This window comes from Carettochelys insculpta, chromosome 15 (assembly GCF_033958435.1).
Source record: "Carettochelys insculpta isolate YL-2023 chromosome 15, ASM3395843v1, whole genome shotgun sequence".
NCBI lineage: Eukaryota > Metazoa > Chordata > Testudines > Carettochelyidae > Carettochelys > Carettochelys insculpta.
Window position 1 is genome coordinate 27,464,633 of NC_134151.1, and position 18,763 is coordinate 27,483,395.

Consider the following 18,763-nt stretch of genomic DNA (forward strand, 5'->3'; position numbering starts at 1 on the left):
TAACATGTAGCCCTATAAGAACAAAACCATAACTGAATGCTTACACTGGTTATAAACACTCCTATAGACTCATTTTGGATTATGGTCATAATGGGCAAACCTCTGCCTAAATCATAGAATCCTAGAATGCTAGGACTGGAAGGGACCTTGAGAGGTCATCTTGTCCAGCCCCCTGCCCTCGTGGCAGGACCAAGTACTATCTAAACCATCCCTGATAGACGCTTATCTAACCTGTTCTTAAGTATCTCCAGAGATGGAGATTCCACAACCTCCCTAGGCAATTTATTCCAGTGTTTGACCATATGTGGGTTTGAATGGGGGTGGGTTGCATGAGTATAACAGTGGGCAGAATTTTACCTTGTGTCTGGAGCTTTTCATTTGCTAGAAATGTCACTAAAAACTCTTGTGTTACAGTTGTCTTTCTGCAGTTTGATCTGCTTGACATGAACAGTATAGCTATCAACAACTGTTGTATAGATTAGCATGGGCACTTTTTTCCCCACTCTGAGCCAGTGTCTCCTGTTTGTTGAGGAAGGGAATAGCTCACTGGTTAGATTACTGGCCTTGTAAACCCAGGGTTGTGAGTTCATCTGTCAGGGTTAGGTGATAGGTCCTGCTATGGGGGTATTGGACTGGATTTGATGGGCTCTTGAGGTTTCTTCCAGTTCTATGATAGCGTGATGTATTAGAGTTTCCTCCCTTGCCAGCCTGACACACTGTAGTTTCTGTTTCCTGGTGGCCTCTGTCAAGTGTGACGCCCCTGTCCACTGAAGGAAAGACCTCTAACCGAGAGAGAAGAGACACAGATCCCATCCAGTGTATGGCACTAAGTGGGTTAAATCTTTATCTTTGTTTAGGGGTTGTTACATCAAGTTTTTGCTCTACGCGGGTCACAGCTAGCTGTGGGCCAACATGACTGGCTTAAGTGAGTTAGCAGAGCTTAGCTGGAAGACTGCCCAGGGATTTGAAAATGCAGCTTACCTGAGGTGGAAGCAAATTACATCACTGTGCTGAGCGGCAGGGAGGTCTTGGAAAGCCCTTACTGCTAAGTGCCCATCGGTCTGCTGTGCAGGCAGAGCAAAAGTTTTGGGAACAGCCCAAGAGGGTGTTATTTTCAGGTCTAGCTGCAAAAGACCAGAGATCACTTGGTCTAGTCCTTCCTTGGGGTAACTCCACTGAGGTCAGTGCAGGTTGAACTTCTCTTGTCTGGCACCCTCGGGACCTGATCGGTGCCAGATGAGACGATTTGGTGGACCATGTGAGCTCAATATTGTCTAGCAGCATTCCCAACCCTTCCACTGCTTACTGGGCTCTTGGAAGATATTTATGGGTAAATTAGAGATACAGAGCACTGACAGCCAGGACTAGTGGCTGTAAACAAACTTTATGGGACCATGGGAAACTTTGCCATACCCAGAAGTGGTCATCTGGCAAATTAAAATCAAGATGGATTATGGATGAGAGAGTTCCAAATTAGAGAGGTTCAACCTGTAGTGTTACTCCAGCAATGGACTGAACCCACATTTTTTTTACTGCCTTTTAAAATGTACTTCTGTGGAAGCTCTAAGCCGAGGCACAAACATTCAAATTGGAGATCTCATTAACAAGCAAATCATGTGTAACATCCCCCCTCTCCTGGACTGCTCCCTTCATCTCCACTGCTCACCCCATTGGCAGAAGCTGGAGGAAGTAATCAATCTGATTCCATGCCCTGAAGCACAGAATCTGAGTCTGATGGATTAGGAGAGCCAGTTTGCTGTCTGGAGCCTTCCTCCTAAGAATTCCTCTTCCTGCTTGCAGCACCTAGCTGTTTAAAGCCAAGGCAAGTTAGCTGATCTCAGCTGCTACAGTCATAAGCTACCTTCTCTGACCTCCCCACAAGGCAGACTTCCAGTAGCCAGTATTTAAACCCTTTAGGGCTTTTATAGATGAAAATCAACACCTTGGATTGCTCCAGAACCAACAGCTCTTAGGGGCAGCTCTGGAGGAGAAGTGCTACATCCTACAGCTTTTAATATTAAACGGCCCACCTTCTGTACTGACTGAAGCATCTAAGAATGTGTTGTGGCATCCTAGATAGCAAATTCCATGTTGGAGAGGAGGCTTATACTGCATTTTTTTCTCTTCCAGCTGATACGGAGATGGCCACTCTACCACAGAAGGTCAAAACTCTGTCCCTGATAGTTGGGATTGGTAGCATGTTTGAGGCTATCATCCATTGGCCAGTGGAAGTATTTGGTGCCCTCTGATTGGCTGCTGATGGGGAAGTTCCTTCTACAGTCCCAGCCCGGTCTCCCCTGGGAAGACGTTATGTCAGCAATTTAAAAATTCAGTATTTGACACAGCTGGTGCCTCACAGCTGAGGGGTGGCCCTGGCTGGTAGAGTTGGCCATTCACATCAGCCAGACACAAGAAAGGATGGTGGCTGGGGAGAGATAGGGATACTCCATTTTTTAAACTGAACATGAGGTACTGAAGGAAAGCAGTCAGGAGACGGACAGCAAGGTGGGAGCACAATTGTCTTTAGCAGAGAGTGGCTTCTCCAGTCACGTGGATCTGATAAGTGATGCCTTCCTACAGCTGCAGGGCTACTTGACCTGGAAAAGAGGCTGGTAGACAGTGGTACTGTAGGCACCGCCACTAAAGCCATTAGCAAATTCCAGCAGTGCCATCCTGGGGCAGGGGGAGTGGGACAACCTCCCAGTGCTCCAGGTTTGGGGCCCAAACAGTCCTTCCCCACTCCAGCCCCACCCTGCCCCCTTACCTCCTCCCCAACCGACTGGCCTGGGGATTACCTGAGTCAGGGTGTGGCAGCAGGCGACAGCAGCAGCAGGGGGGTCGCCTCTCCTCAGGCTGCTCCCCGCACTCACCACATGGCGTGAGTGGCGGCCTGCTCCCCTCTGCTCCCCACTTACCCTCCTGGCCTGTTGAGGCCTGGTTCCCTGCAGACAACAGGGAGCGGAGGCCACGTCCCGCTGCCAGGGAGAAGCGGAGCTCAGCAGGCAGGGAGGGAGCGGCATGGCAGAGCGAAGCAGAGCTGGCTGCCACTGGCACTGAGAGGTGAGTGCAGAGGGACTGGGGGGAGGTGACCTGTGCCGCTTCCGCACCCTGCCCCAGCTAATCCTCCCCCGTCCAATCCATAGGATGCTGGGGCTGCCACCGTGGGGCCCTCACAATGGAGGGGCCAGAGGCAGCCGTCCCACCTTGTCCTATGGATGGGACAGCTCTGCATTCCAGTTGACTGTTTGACTCTTGAGGAGCCCAGTGGTCCTCTCCCTTGTGGGAAAGAGGCTCCAGCCTTTATTTGCTGATACATCTTCACCACCTTCAACAGCCTTTCCCTTGCTGGAGGCAGCCTCCAGCCGTGTTACCCTCGGATGCATTTAGACCACATTCTGCGATGTGCAGCAGTGGCTTCCCGTGGTTAGCCATAGCTCGTTTGTCGGTAACCAATCGGTAACTAACCCTTTTAACGACTACGTCAGAGCTCCGAAATCAGCCGTGGTGTGCTTGGAATGCTTTCTGTCGAATCAGGTCCCTGCTTTGGATTACAGTCTGAACTGAGGAAGTGTTCTAGACTTGAGTCAGTTTCTTTGGTGGAAAAAGAGAAATCAGAGTTAGGTGGTGTTACGGGGGCAGGGAGACGGGGCGGAAGAGTGTGTGTTACTAATGAGCATGGCCAGTAGGATAGCTGAGAAGTGGAACAGCTGGGTGTTAGGATCCCAAGCAGTCAAAGGAAAGGATTGCTTTAAGCAAATTCTTTCTCACCTGGAATATGTAATGTCTAGACAATCGGTCTGGATTTGCTTTGTAATGTGGCTAGGAAACCGTGACACACTATGTATTTGCTGCTCCCACGGAAGTGCAGGTATTTGTTTCATTTACTGACTCCTAATTACCCAAAGGAATTCTGTTTAAATTCAAAGCATTTTTGCTGTTGTTGCTGGTTTTTTTTTTTTGGCCGGGGGGTGCGGGGGGGAGTTGTTTTCAGTTTGTTTTTTTGTTAACACTGTTCAAAGTACAGCAAAGGCTGAGGGCTTTGGATTTTCCCTTTTTTGAACCCAGCCCTTGGAGGTGCAATGTCAGACTTGTAGAGCTGGTCTTTGGGCTGACGAGCCAGGTGGTCACCCAGGGCCACCGCTTTCAAGGGGCCGCCAAAAAGCCGGTCCTGCAAGTTGGTCTGGGCTACTGTCTCAGCAGCCAGCTTTCCCCGGGCTGCACACTCCTGAGCAGGCACTCTGCTCCCAAGCCAGCTACCGCTGTGCTGCCTGCACTACCGGGTAGCCCCTACCACGCTGCTGGCGCTCCATTCTGGGCCGGACCCCAACATGCTGCGCGCTCCAGGATTGGGCCGGCTGCTGGGTGCGGCGCTGGGATGGAGCACTGGGTTATTGTGTTATTGTGGGGGCTGCCATTTTCAAGGGGCTGCCAAAATTTGCCCGGAGCTGCCAATTAGGTAGGACTGTCCCAGCAGACTTGCCTCCAATCCAATTATATTATGACATTCAGGAGACTGGGAAAGAGTCTGCTAAGAGAAGTGTCTGTTGTTCTTTGCTCTGGTGCCACTAAGATCAAATTGGTTTGTCCCCTTCAAACAGCTGCAAAGGTAAACTAAAACAAATAGGTAAATTCTGTTCTGATTTTTACCCCTGTTAACATAGAGACACGTTTTCGAAAGGGTCCAGATCTGAAAAATAAGGCTTCTGCCTGAACTTAATTCTTATACTGTAAATAAGTGGCAGATTCCCAGGTTGATGTTAATTGCTGTCAGTCAGTGTAATGTCTTGATTAACAGCCAGTGATGTGAGGATCTGACCCGTTGGTGGGTTTTGTTTTGAGCAACTCGGCAGGGAGTAAGTAGATGGCAGTTAAATGAAATCAACAGTTCTGTGATCAGTCAGGGGTTCAGTCCTTGCTATAAATCCTTGGAACTTGACCAATTGCTACCGGTGACTAGTGCACATATTGCAGTAATTTACATAACAGTTGCAGATGTAAGTTAGACATTTCCGATGATTCTTCTGGCGCCTTTTCTCCACATGAGTAAAATATTGCAGACTCCCCTTCCTGCTCATTGTAAATAGCTGCAGTCAACGAACACATTGGCTCTGCCTGTTAACAAAGTTCCAGAGCTCTGGGTGAAACCAAAAGCTTTCGTTGAAGCTTGGTGTGAAGGGAAGAGTGAGGCTGACGACAGGGCTGAGAGAAACCTGGAGGCTGCTTGGATAAGGTAAACCTAACAGAACCGCTGTGTGATATTCAGGCAATGATTAAACATGGTGTACAATCCCAGGAGGTACCCAAAGAGTTTGTCTGAATGTGCTAAAGTAAACTGGCATGTACAGCTTCATTCCTTACCAACTAGGCACCAGGGACTGCTGCTCAGTGCTCCAAATGTTGTTTGAGACGTAACTCCAAGCCAAACCAAGTAGTTAAAACTAAACTAAAACCTAATACGTTTTCCTCTGCCTCAAATGTGTTGTATTACCGTACGGTGTCAATCAACTTATACTTTTTCCTGCTATAGAGGAAAATAGAATTCAGCTGTGGGCTTTATAGGAGAGGAATAGTCGAAACAATTGTTGTTACTTCTTGGATGCATGGCCTCACCTCTTGCGAGGAAGCAACACTGCATGGAGACTTTTGTTGCCAGAGCGTAGTGTAGTTGTAATGATTTTGGGGTTCATTAAATAACAAACCAATGAATGAGAAACGAGTAAAACAGCAACCTTTTGGAGGCAGGGTGCCAAAATTAGACCTTTGCCCTCTATGTACAGTCTGAGTGCCAGTGATACTTTTTAAAGTCACTAATAGTCCTACTTAAGACAGCTTCATTAATAAATAAATGAAGATGCAGAGCTTTACTGTTTGGGTGGAGGTTGGTAGCATTAGCTGGTCTTCTGTTAACCACAGGTGGCATGGATTTGAGCAAGCTCCCGGCTGAATGTGGGAGGAGTGGTGGGGCTGAGCTCCTGCCTCGCATGCTGATGGAAATTGGCTCATATGCCACTCTTTTTTACCCGTGCTGGGGGTTGCTGACCCTTGGAATAGAACAAACTGGCAAGTGTCTTCAATGAATTGCAGTAGCATTGTGGTGTTCCCAGGCTGCCCCCAGTCTTCAGGGACAGCATTGATGGAGTGTTTCTATAATCTTCTACAAACATATCTCTATGCTAACAGAGAAATAGCCATGCTAGTCTCTATACTAGTTAGTATTGCATGTATCTACCACCTGTGCTCTGTGTGGTGGTTTAGGATGTGTTACTTTGATCTAAAAGTGGGGAGCTGGGTTAGGCTGTAGCTTCACAAAAACACAAGCAGTCCTGTAGCACCTTGAAGACTAACACATTTATTCATTTGGTAATGAACTTTTGTGGGTAAGACCCACTTCTTCTAAAAGGGGCATCTTGTATAGTGCACGTTAATGCATTTGGCATTGCATGAGGAAGGAGTGAAGGACTTACATGAGGAGGAGAGAAGTGAATATATAATGGCTGTAGAGTGCAATCTGTTGAATAAAAGGGTATTGACACTCCTTTGCAGCTAATCCACAGTGCATGCCATGGCCTTAACGAATATGAGGGGAGAAACTGGCTGTTAAGCTGTAAGCCAAAGATTAATCAATGCCTGTTTGCCAACCTTCATTTCCTTTTAGTAATTCCATTGTTATGACCCGGCAAGCAACTGAAATCCACCAGACCTCTTAACAATGAACAATTCACAGAGAAGGGGTTTTGTCAGTTTCAGCCCCCTGCTGTAAGCCCAGTAGGAGCTGGCAAGGAGATCAGATAGAGTGTACAGTGTGAATGCACCGGCTTCCAGCACGGTAACATACACCTAATATGATGCAGACAAAGCCAAGTCCAGCTGGCTACAAGAATGGGGTAAACCAAACCCAGGTCTGGTCAAGCACAATACAGGTTCAGCCTCTGTAGTTTGGCCTTGCATACTCTGGCAACATTTGTGGTCTGGCATTCCCCTGGGCTGGAGCACTCCCAAGGAAGAGTCCAGTCCAGCAACTCCTCCGCCACGCTCCCAGAGCTCCAGAAATAGCTTATTTGCGGCATTCAAGCTCAGAGAGGAAAGGAGAGGAGTGGGGATAGGGGAGACTCTCAGTAGAAGAGGCAGGGCTGCTGCAGAGCCCAGCTGGGAGTGCAACCCCATAACTGTGGGACTCACTGCCTCTTCCCTGCAAGTGCCTCCCTCAGCAGCGGACCCGATAAGCTGTGCTCTTGGGAGGCCACCCAGGAGAGGTTCACATGTTGCCCAGCTGGTTAGCAGAGAGCCTACAGCTAGGTTTTTTTGTTTCCAGTGGTGGTGCACATTTGCATAGGTGTTAGTGCACATAAAATTATTTCTCACATGAAAGGAAAAAAATCCACACACGGATGGAAAAGATTAGAAGGAACATTGGTCTACACTATAGACTTATATAAACTATCCATATAGCTGAGTGGTGTATTTAGACTCTCCTAACTGCTGGTCTAGACAGCACTGTGTTAGGATTCTCCCATCGTCATAGCCACCAGCTCTCATGCCAATGGGAGGACATCTCCCATCAGGGTAGAAGTGATTTCACTTGAGCACTACATCAGCACAGCTGCAGCAATGTACGTGCCCTCGTGTAGCATTGGAAGTGTAGACTGTGCCCAAAGAATAGCTAGTTATTTCACCAGGAATGATCTACTTTAGACCCTCCGCACAAGGTGTGTTGGAAGTGTAGACAAATGTAGCGAACAGCAGTTGTGCCTCCATGGTGATCTTGGTCTGCCTGAATAGAAGCTGCAAAGATTAAGAAAGTATTTGTCCTTATCTGTTGTGTCTGTGTCCTATTACAGAGTGATCAGCTACGAATGCTGCCCTGGATACGAAAAAGTACCCGGAGAAAAAGGCTGCCCAGCTGGTAAAAATGTGTTCTATTTATATAGCTGCTTTATAATTCTACAGCTTGAGCAGGGACAGTTGTGCAAAGTGAAATTGATTTCTATGCATTGTGTATGATTTTGTGCACTCATCTCCACCAAACGAAGAACAATGTTATGGATCACATTAGCTACAGTATATGCAAAGTTGCAGAGGCATAGCAGTGTTAGTCTGTTTCACCATAAACAACAAGGAGTCACGTGGCACCTTAAAGACTAAAAAATGTATTTGGGCTTAATCTTTCGTGGGCTCTAACCCACTTTGTCAGATGCAACGTGCAAAGTTGTGAGAAAATGGTCTGTCCACTTAAAACTATTGAACACAATGTTTCTAAGTATAGTTTGGCTGTTAGAAACTACTCATTCCAAGGAGTACTGTAACTCATCTGGAGATCTAATACAAAACTATCTACAGTAACGCACAATTCAGGCATGCTTATTATTTTGATGAGTATGCATTTAGCAAAATATTTGATGAGAAGGTACATTTTAGTGACTTCAAAACAGAGGTGGGAAATCCACTGGATGCAGTAAAAGGAAAATGTTTCTGCTTTCTCATCTTCTTGGAGTCATTCCTAAATGGTGGGAGTTGTAGTATTTCGTCTGAACATAGTAGATCAAATTTGCTGCTGGTACAAATTGGAGAAGCTCCTCAGAAATCAGTGATGCTCTGCCAAAGAGTCAGCCCCTGTGGAATTGGAGGCTCATGAGAGAGAGGGAGGGTGCTTGCATTAGATTCAGACAGCTGTATGCATTGGTCTGTCCTACTGGAAGTAAGTTTAGCTGATCCCGTGTTGCAGCAGCACAAGCTTGTGCAGTCTCCATATTAATAAGAGTGCCAGCAGTTAACTCTGGAAATGGACAGTGTTTGCCCAGAGTTGGTGTGTTTAGACTAGCAGAGGGTGCATTCATTCAGTATATCCCATAGACAGCTTCTGTGGGAGTTAAGGAGTCCTGAGGGAGTCCAAGTGGAGATTAGAGCAGCTCAAAGAGAAGATGGTCTCGCCACTCTCCAGAAAGATACCCCCTGGGATGCAGTGTGCCACCAGTTGCAAGGAGGTATATTTTACATCTCCTAAGACCAAAACTTATGAAATTGAAACTCCTGAATTTGAACCCACATCTCTAAATGTGAGCTTATGGGGGAAATGTGAAACCTTGGGCCTGATGACAGACCTAGGCTATGTCTACACTACAGAGATCTTTCAAAATAAGTCCTTCTGGAAGATCTCCTCTTTCGAAAGAGTGCATCCACACACACAAAAATGGATCAAAAGAGTGATCTGCTCTTTCAAAAGAGAGCGTCCACACGGACGCCTCTCTTACGAAAGAACAGGCCAGGGATTGAAAAATCAGGCGTCATGAGGACTGCTCTTTCGAAAACAAAAGTGTCCACAGAGCCCCTCCACGCATTTTTCTTTAGAAGGAAGCTTTTGAAAGATGGTGCTGTTCCTGAAATGGGAGTGGAAGAGCACTTTTGAAAGGAGTGCCGCATTCTTTCAATTTAGTTTCGAAAGAACGCTTTTTCTGTGTAGATGCTCTGCTGGATGTTGCGAAAGAGCCCCCTTCTTCCCAAAAATATTTCAAAAGAACTTGCTAGTGTAGACGCGGCCATCGTGAAACTGTTAAACCTCTTTTGGTGCTTCAATTTATAACTCCAGTTACCTCCGGCTGGATTTGCACTCTAGTTTTCCACCAATGTAAATCCAAAGTTCTCCACTTAAGGTTGTCATTTCTGGATTTATGCTGCCGTAATCAAGATCAGATTCTGTCTCTGTTTTAGGACCTCAGTGAAGGATAAATTGATATTCTACTACCCGTATATATGTGTCGGACAGGGACAACATGTCAGAAAAAAATTCCAGGATGGAGGATGAAGCTGTGCCAGCGAACAGACCATTGTGTGATTTATATTACATCTCAATATGTCTAAGAGGGGATGAGCTATAGCATGGGAAAGAATGGAGCAGACAGACCTGTATCAAACGATTCTCCTGCTGTCTGAGCTCGCTGATGTGTTTCATTTCTAGATATATTTTGGCCAGCAGCTGTTTTGATTTAAGCTGTGTGCAATGAGGTAGGAATGGATGCATGCCAGAAATACTATGTTATCAAATTGGATACTTTCTTCTTTCAGCATTGCCACTATCAAACATCTATGATACCTTGGGGATTGTGGGAGCGTCCACCACCCAACTGTATTCTGACAGCTCAAACCTGAGGCAAGAGATTGAAGGACCTGGAAGTTTTACATTCTTTGCCCCAAACAATGAGGCCTGGGCTGCTTTACCTGCTGTAAGATTAAATCCATGTTCCTTTTCGGTGTCTCGCCAGCTGTTCTAGATTTTCAGCACAGTCCTCAGTCTGCACCAGGGGTACAATTCTGAGAGAGGCAGTGTTAAGATTTCAGCATAGGAATTACTCTACGGGATCAGAGCTCAGTCCATCTAGTCCTGCATCGGATAACAGATCTCTCCTTTTTTCCCTTGTTAGGTCTCATGATAATTTCTAACAGATACTGTCTTAAGCTCTGTAGCATGAGTGTTAATATCCCTCCCATGGCTTTTTGTAGATTTTTAATTAAGATAACTCAGGATATTCTTGTTAAACATATAAATGTCCAATCTCTTGTTTTGAGTTCTTGACCTCAACAACTTCATGTGACAGCGAGTTCCAGTGTGTGCATCAACCCTGAGCCAGAGAGACCATGCATAGCAAGGGTTGCCAGCCTGCGGCTCTTTGAGCCATTAAATATGGCTCCTCCTCGGAGCCACGCTCCAGAAGTGCCGCCCGCCACTCTGTGCACGCACCCAACGCTTGGTGGGAGAAGCTCGTGGCTGCAATGGTGGTGGTGTCATTGTCATGAAGTTGGAGCAGGGGGCTGAGGGTGCCTGTCTCTGGGGGAGGGGGAAGTTCTTGAGTTAGAGCAGCGGGAGGGGCTGGGGGAGCCTGGCTCTCGAGGAAGGGGAGGTCATTGAGTTATCGCGGGGCAGCTGGGGGATGCCTGTCTCAGAGAGGGGGAGGGCATTGAGTTAGAGCCAGGGAAGGGGCTGGGGTACCTGGCTTTCGAGGAGGGGCAGGTTATTGAGTTAGAGTGGTGGGCCTGGGGGTGCCTGGCTCTGGGAGAGGGGGAGGGCATAGAGTTACATGTTATATATTTATCTATCTACAAATAAATATGTAATATGTGGTTTTTTTGCATTCTGTCCACGTGGGTCTTAGTCCCTAACTGGGTGGCCAGCCCATTCTCTTGCGATCTTTTTTCGATCATGTGCACCTATTGTACCTAGTGCAGTGGAGTTCCAGTCCTTTGTTTGTAGATTTTCTAGGCATTGTCGCAACATAAAGGAGGATTGTACATGACAGGTTATTGCTAGCCACGTTCAAAGTTATGTCTACTTTTACATGAAAACTGGGCTTTCAAGTCCAAGACAAATATGTTCCTTAGATTTGCACAACTTTCATTTTAAAGCCAATGTTTGAAGGGTTAATTTGCTGCCATCTATTAAGATCAGTATTTTTCCTCAAAAGTTTGATTAAACAAATTACTTAAATGTGTTTCCAAGGAACTTTACACTGACATGGGGTGCTGTAGAAACCTATTTGGGAGTAAGGATTCATGCTGGCAGATCATTGTGCAAAATCAGGTCTGCTTCTGTTGAATAAATTTGATTTACACTAAATTTAATGGTATCAGAGGGGTAGCCCTGTTAGTCTGTAGCTTCACAAATGGCAAGCAGTCCTGTGGCACCTTAGAGAGAAATGAATTCATAGGGTGATGAGCTTTCATGCATAATACCCACATTTTTAGTGGTGCAAAGTAATTTTCAGGAAATATTTGATTTTGCTTATTTTCAGGAAATGTTAGATTCTTTGGTCAGTAATGTTAATATTGAACTACTTAACGCTCTTCGCTATCACATGGTGAACAAACGGATCCTAACAGATGATCTGAAACATGGCACATCTCTTCCTTCAATGTACCAGAATATTGATCTCCAGATCCATCACTATCCAAACGGGGTAAGTGAATTACACATGCTACTGTAACAATGGGGGCCAAATCCTTAAATGGAGTACATGGATGCAAGTAACATTCTGTTACCCCAGAATGTTGATAGTGTTTTTTACCGGTTTGTTTTTTTGTTTGCTTGTTTGTTTAGTTATTATTGTTTGTTGTTTTTTTGGGGGGGGGGCGGTGGGGGAAACATTAATGATAAATAGAGCAAAAACTCTGAGGAAGAGATTCTGATTCAGGAATCAACTCCCATTGATCACAATGAGAATTGAAGGCCCTTCTGCATCTCACAGGATTGAGCCCCAAATTAAGTGAGTGTACTAGCTACAACCTGTAGTAGATTCAGCTTGATTCTGTTCTGTTGTGGAGCTCTATTTAGTGCAATGTGGGATGGAGTGAAGGAGCCGATTCTGAGTAGAATTTAGCAGCCTGGACTGACAGAAATATGAACAGGTAGAAGGGTGTGTGTGTGTGTGTGTGTGTGTGTGTGTGTGTGTGTGTGTGTGTGTGTGTGTGTGTGAGAGAGAGAGAGAGAGAGAGAGAGAGAGAGAGAGAGAGAGAGAGAGAAAATAATACCTGGTTCGGTATGTATGGGAGCTTGTACAGAGTTTTTATACACAGAGACTTCCGTAGATGATGATGCAGTAATGTTATACTTGGGCACACATGGTAATGTTTATGTATTTATATGTACTCCATACTATAGTGAGAGTGGTTTTGCTGCAGTATAATTATGTCAAATAGGGTTTAAGCTTTTGGTCACAGAACTAAATTCCAGGTGCATTATTAAAGCATAATTTCAGTCATTACTGTATTAAATATAAATTTAAAGAGGAGTTAGATTCATTATGTAGCTACCCTTCTAGCAAGTATGAATTAGTGGTACCTAAAGGTATCTGAAAGCAGAATCACACTGCAGTTATAAAGGATGACAATATATTTGAGAAAGTCTGTTTGTCTGTTCAAGAACTCCTCCTAAATGGTAAAAGTTAGGGCCATCACATCTGGCATGCAGCTTCCTCTTACTTACTTAAAGCAAGGTCAGGGGTTGTGCTAAGACAATGGGATGTGCCTGGGATGGGATTGCTTTTTACAAAATCATACAGAAAAGAAATGGAATCACCAGACAGGTGAAAGGGGCTGGCTGCCCCCTCCTCACGTCTCCCCATCTGGGACTGGCCCAGCCTCAAGGTATCCTTCCAGGAGGGCAGGGGGGAGGCTGAAACTCCCCACCCTCCACCTCCCCATCCTCCGATTTGTACAGCAACTTTGCTGTCTGTTCACCTTCATCAGGGAGCTATGGGAAGGTGCACAGTTTGCTGCACTCCTCTCTCTGGCTGGGAAGCACAAAGGACAGATGACACTGGACCTGCCCAAGCCAGGGGCTATACACCCCTTCCCCAGGTGTTGGCCTGGCCCCAAGCTACTGCACAGAAAGAGGGATGAGGTAGTCATTTCTCCACAGGGCAGCCTGTATACTGAACCTCTCCTCCCTACCTCCACCCCAGAGCAATGATTTAAAGGAAGCATGTGCCTTTTCATTTTATTGTCCATAATAATAAAGGAATCAAGCAATGCTGGGTAAATCTTCCTGCTCAAAATATAAATGAATGGCATCATTCTAAATACATTAAACTCTTTTTTTATATCGGGCAGCCCCAAAAGCTGGAGGTTTCTGGATATTCTGGATAATAGAGAGATATACTTAGCAATGCATGATACTAAAGAAAAACAAGATTAGATATTAAGAAACAAGCAAAAATGTATGCAGAGTACTTTATTTACCAACAGCAGTAGTATTGTGCACTGTGAACTTACGCTGCAGTTGCTGCATTTGTCTGTATTTACTTTCACTATACTGTATTTGTAGGAAATGTAACTGAAATTTACATATGGTTAAAATGCCGGTTATCTGAGAGTTGGGGATGATAGAATGCTGGATATGAAAGAGTTTACTATATAGACTTTGATCCTGCAACCCTTATTCACCGGCCTAATTCTTGTGTACAGGCAAACCGCAGTCACTGGATTGTTCACTCGAGGAAGGTTGGGGCCTATAGTACAGTACAATGTTAGCTCAGCCTATAATGTTTTGTATGTCCTGTACATGGGACTGGTGAACCATGCTGCCTGTTGTTGGGCTTCAGAGGCAACAAACAGTAGAGTTACCCTATGGAAGAATGGCTTGTAATGTAATGGGTCCTAAGAGCAGTTGCACAGAAGGACATTGTTGCCTCTTGATGATTAGTAGCTTGGCATCCTCTTTGAAACAAAAGATTACACTGATTCCATTACCTCCTGGTATTAATGCCGTTGGTATGCTGTGATTTTTTTTTTTTCCTTTTAATGAACTGAACTCGATCCTGTCTGGATCATCTCGTCTGCAGATTGTGACGGTGAACTGTGCCAGACTGTTGAAGGCGGACCATCATGCCACCAATGGAGTGGTCCATCTGATAGATAAGGTCATCACCACCACGACAAACTCTATTCAGCACATCGTTGAGACTGAGGAGAGACTTGAAACTCTTCGGGTGAGTTCATCTCAAGTGTTCACAGTGTGATAGTGGATGATTTCAAAGGTATCCAACTCCATTGGATTTCAGTGAAACGTACGTCACCAAAGACTTGGCTGCACTTTGAAGTTTTACTGCTTTAACTTTGTCAGCAAAGTTCTTATGCTGATATAGATTCCAAATTAGAATAAGTGAGGCCACTATAAAGCATCATACATTGGTATAGCTGTATCTACACTGAAGCTTTTACTGGTACAGGCTGAACATCTTTAGTCCAGCACCCTGAGGACCTGACCGGTGCTGAACGAGAGAATTTAACGGACCACGGGAGGTCAATATTGTCTAGCACATTACCAACACCTCTGCTGCTTACTGGGATCTGAGAAGACATTTGGTGTAAATTACAGCTAAATAATAGCACAGAACACTGAAAGCCAGGACTGGTGACTGGAAACAAACTTTATCAGTCTGTGGAGAAACTTGGCCGCATCCATACATGGTTGTCCAGCCAACTAAAATTGTCCTGGATTATGGATGTCACTGAACTAGAGAGGTTCAATCTGTATAACTGACAGTAACAAGTTGCACCTCTTGCTGACAGTTACATGGGTAGAACTTTTTAAATGCATGCCAGGCCTCCCGCTTGTTTTCTTGTGAAAATCCTGGCATTAGATGTTACTGTTCAGAAACAATGACCCAAATGATTTAATAAATGCCAAACCAAAGTACTGGTTCTTAATGTACATCTCATACAGTGAGTTTTAACTTTTAAACACTGGCACTTCCCAATTAACCAGGTTAAGGAGTTGAGCCAGTGCTGTTTGAAATCATCAGGACCCTCCTGAAACTGATGTGTTCCAAAGATTGCCTGCCTGAAGGGCAAGACACTGCTAAGTATGTAGGGCCAGTTTTTGTAAAGGTATTTAAGGGCCTACAAATGCAGATAAGCACCAGATGCTTTCAAAGGTCTGGTCCTTCACCCAGTCTGAGCAAAAACTGTGAGTTTTCCTTCTTTGTGCTCTTGTTGAGGGTATTCTAGCCTCTCACTTCCCATTTCTCTCAAGGCTGCAGTGGCTGCTTCTGGTCTTAATACCTTGTTAGAAAATGACAGTCAGTACACACTGTTGGCACCAACCAATGAAGCCTTTGAGAAGATCCCACAGGAAAGCCTGAACAGGATCCTGGGGGACCCAGAAGCTCTCAAAGGTAAGTGACCATTTATCAAGGGTGTCGAGAGAGAGAATCATTTTTGATGCTCAAGTAGGTGAGAAAATTGACCTGTGATATGCTCTGACATAGACTGGAATAATCCCCTTGAAATTGTTTTTTTATGTAAATGTGGGATGGCACAGCCTTATCTTTAGGCCAAAACACAGGGAACTGTCCCCACACTGCACCCAGCTGTGTGTTAGCAAGGCACAGGAGAACACCAGGGGGAAAAGAAATGACGCAATGCATTCCCCACAGCAAGCAGCTGGTTCACAGGGCAACTGAGGATGGGATTTCCGAAGTTGTTAGGGAGTTTGGCTCCTTTAGAGATCTCTGCATGAGTGGGGACAGGATCAGAAGTCACAGGAAGCAACTCATCCTTCAGCTCTACCATACTGCTACAGAGCCAGTGTGTGTGATTGTACTGGGAACTCTGCTTTAGGGCATTCAGAGGACACAAATGCTCTGCCATCCATCTCTGCCCGCACTGCATAATGGATCTACAGCTCTTCTGCTGTATAGTAGACCCTGTGCCCCAGGATTTGGGCCAGAAAGAATGACTGTCTTCAGATGACAACAAACGCATTTGTTGGGCCACAGTGTAGAGGTGATATAGGGTTTCTCTTGCTGTAAACATCCAGGTTGCGATTTTTAGGATTTTTTTAGCTTTGCTCATGTAATCAGTTCCACAGCTACTAGGCCATCTAAATGGCCATGTCGATGCAGATCTTTGGACCCAACCAAGCTCGGCATAGTGTAGGTTCTGGGGCATGGGCTGAGTCACCTTTGCACTGCCTCCAGCTTGTGGCTGCTTCGGTCCCAGGTGTAAGTTAGAGCAGTCTCTGAGCTGCTTCTGATGGCCCCTTAGGAACTGTTATGTGGCCAGGGATTGCATGCCAGCCACCAATTTCATCTAAGATTGAGAGGAAGTCACATTAAGCCTAGTTGGGGGAAATCTCTACCTGCATCTCTTTGGGATACCAGGGTAGCGCAAAGAGGAAGTACACAGGGGCTGGTGTCTGGCCTTTATCTATCTCCAGCAGAAGATCATCAGGTTTTTACTAGAGAAATTTTATTTCTACGGCCAAATCTTACCCTCAAATAGGGTACAGTAAATCTGGAGAAAGTCACTGAAGTCAATATAACTCCTCCCAAGTTTCCATTGTTACAGCTCTGGATGGTGTTTAGACCCTTACCTTAGACAAGAATGAAGCCTCTGCTATACTTAATTACTTCCTTAGCAGCTTTGAGTTGAGTGGCCTCAAAAAGAGGGGGGCTTCTGTTAAATTTAATTACAGTTGCCTGCATCTTACACGCTCAAGATTCCACTTCTAACCCCGATGGTAATGGCTGTTTGTTTACATGCATAGATGGAGAATTAAATTCTAAATCTTCACTAATGTAGCAGAAACTAGAGCGTATTCTATATAAAAACTCCAGAGTATTGTCAGTTACTCCTTTTTTGCAGAGTTCGTCCCTTGCAGTGGTCTTAGTCCATAGGCTGTAAAATCTTACCAGTTATTGCAGGCTTTGTTGTATGAAGACCTGTCCCAAGCCCTAGCACAGTGGGGTCCTGGTCCTGGTCCTTGATATGACTTGTAGGCACTGTCAATAATAATTTCCAAGCTGGCTTTCCAAACCTCTGTTGGGCGTTTCATGGGCGTTTTCTCTCTACAGACCTGTTGAACAATCACATAGTGAAATCAGCCATGTGTGCTGAAGCCATTATTGCTGGCTTGTCCATGGAGACTCTAGAAGGTACCATGCTGGAAGTAGGCTGCATTGGTGATGTCCTCACCCTGAATGGAAGGCCTATCGTTGCGGAGAAGGATATCCTAGCGACCAATGGTGTGGTACACTTGGTTAATGAGCTGCTGATTCCAGACTCAGGTAAAATCACTGGTCTCTATGTGTGTGTGTGTGTGTGTGTGTGTGTGTGTGTGTGTGTGTGTTGGGGGGGCTGGAATATTTGGAGTGTTTTTAATGTGTAGTAGGGCTTTAATATATTTTGTGATTCGAATTTGAACTCATTTCATGTAATTTGATGTAACAGACATCCCCATCTAGCAACAAATGTCTGCCTCCCCAGGCTGTTTTCCCTCTCTTTTTTGACAACCAGGTTCAGAATAAATTTTGTTACATGCACCAAGGCATGCGGGGATGTGCACCACAAATAAAAACACATGCTGCTGGCTGTGGGTGCTCTAGTAATCAGCTTAGCAGCACCCGAATCTCTCCTGGGTGTCTGCCCACATGCTCGGCATACAGGGAACACTGTATGTAAGCCTGTACAGTAGACCCCCGACTTACACAATTTCAACTTGTGCACTTCTTGGAATAACACAAGTCGAAATCAACAATTACTGCCTGGCTGCTGTGGCCTCCTGCCAGGTCCGGCTGCACCGCCACTGCCTACAGCGCACCCCAGACGTCCTTCCCTCCCGCCGGGCCTTGCTGTACCCCAGGCCCCTCTTCTCAAAGCTGCCCATCTGAAAAATTCAGGGGCTCAGCAGCTGCAGTGAAGATGGTGGCAGCTCTGTGCCTCCCACAAGCTGGCGTGGCCATGCCGCTAATAGCGCTCACCCTGCTGTTCTCACTGCCCTGGTCCTGCTTCATGGCTCCCTACGCCAGCTGGCAGGTGCCAGGAGCCACAAAATTGCAAACCAGGGCAGCTATTGCAACAGGGTGAGTGCTGTGAGCAGCGCCGTACCAGTTGGTGGGTGCATAGAGGCACCACTATCTTAGCTGTGGCTGCCAAGCCCCTCTGCCTCTCGCAGCCCAGGCCCAGGGGGATCTGAAGGCAGCAGGACACTCTGCTCCCTGGGCTAGCTCTTTGCCCATCCCCATCCCAACCTACACAGAGTTGCCCAGGAACTCAACCTGCATGTGAGTCAAGGTTTTACTGTATTTGTACATATAAATTAGGTAACTATATGTGTCAAGGGGTAATTAGGTTCCAAATTACCTGATTTGCATGTGCAAATACAAGGTTCTTCGAGATCTTTAAGGGAGGTTTACATTGGTGACTTCCTTATACTCCTCCTGTCCAACTCTGCTTTGGAAATCTGTTTTTTGATAGAATTTGATATCCTTACAGT

The 18,763-nt window shown here is 45.8% G+C and overlaps 1 protein-coding gene across 1 annotated transcript in view; it reads left to right on the forward strand.

Annotated features, from left to right (window-relative positions):
- The window catches only part of TGFBI (transforming growth factor beta induced), a 50,108-nt gene that overhangs the window by 15,024 nt on the left and 16,321 nt on the right, over positions 1–18,763 (forward strand). The window contains exons 3-8 of the mRNA XM_075009353.1: positions 7,839–7,903; positions 10,060–10,217; positions 11,781–11,945; positions 14,328–14,474; positions 15,521–15,662; positions 17,343–17,555. Of these exons, the coding sequence (XP_074865454.1) occupies positions 7,839–7,903; positions 10,060–10,217; positions 11,781–11,945; positions 14,328–14,474; positions 15,521–15,662; positions 17,343–17,555 (890 nt within the window). The remainder of the gene's footprint in view (positions 1–7,838; positions 7,904–10,059; positions 10,218–11,780; positions 11,946–14,327; positions 14,475–15,520; positions 15,663–17,342; positions 17,556–18,763) is intronic.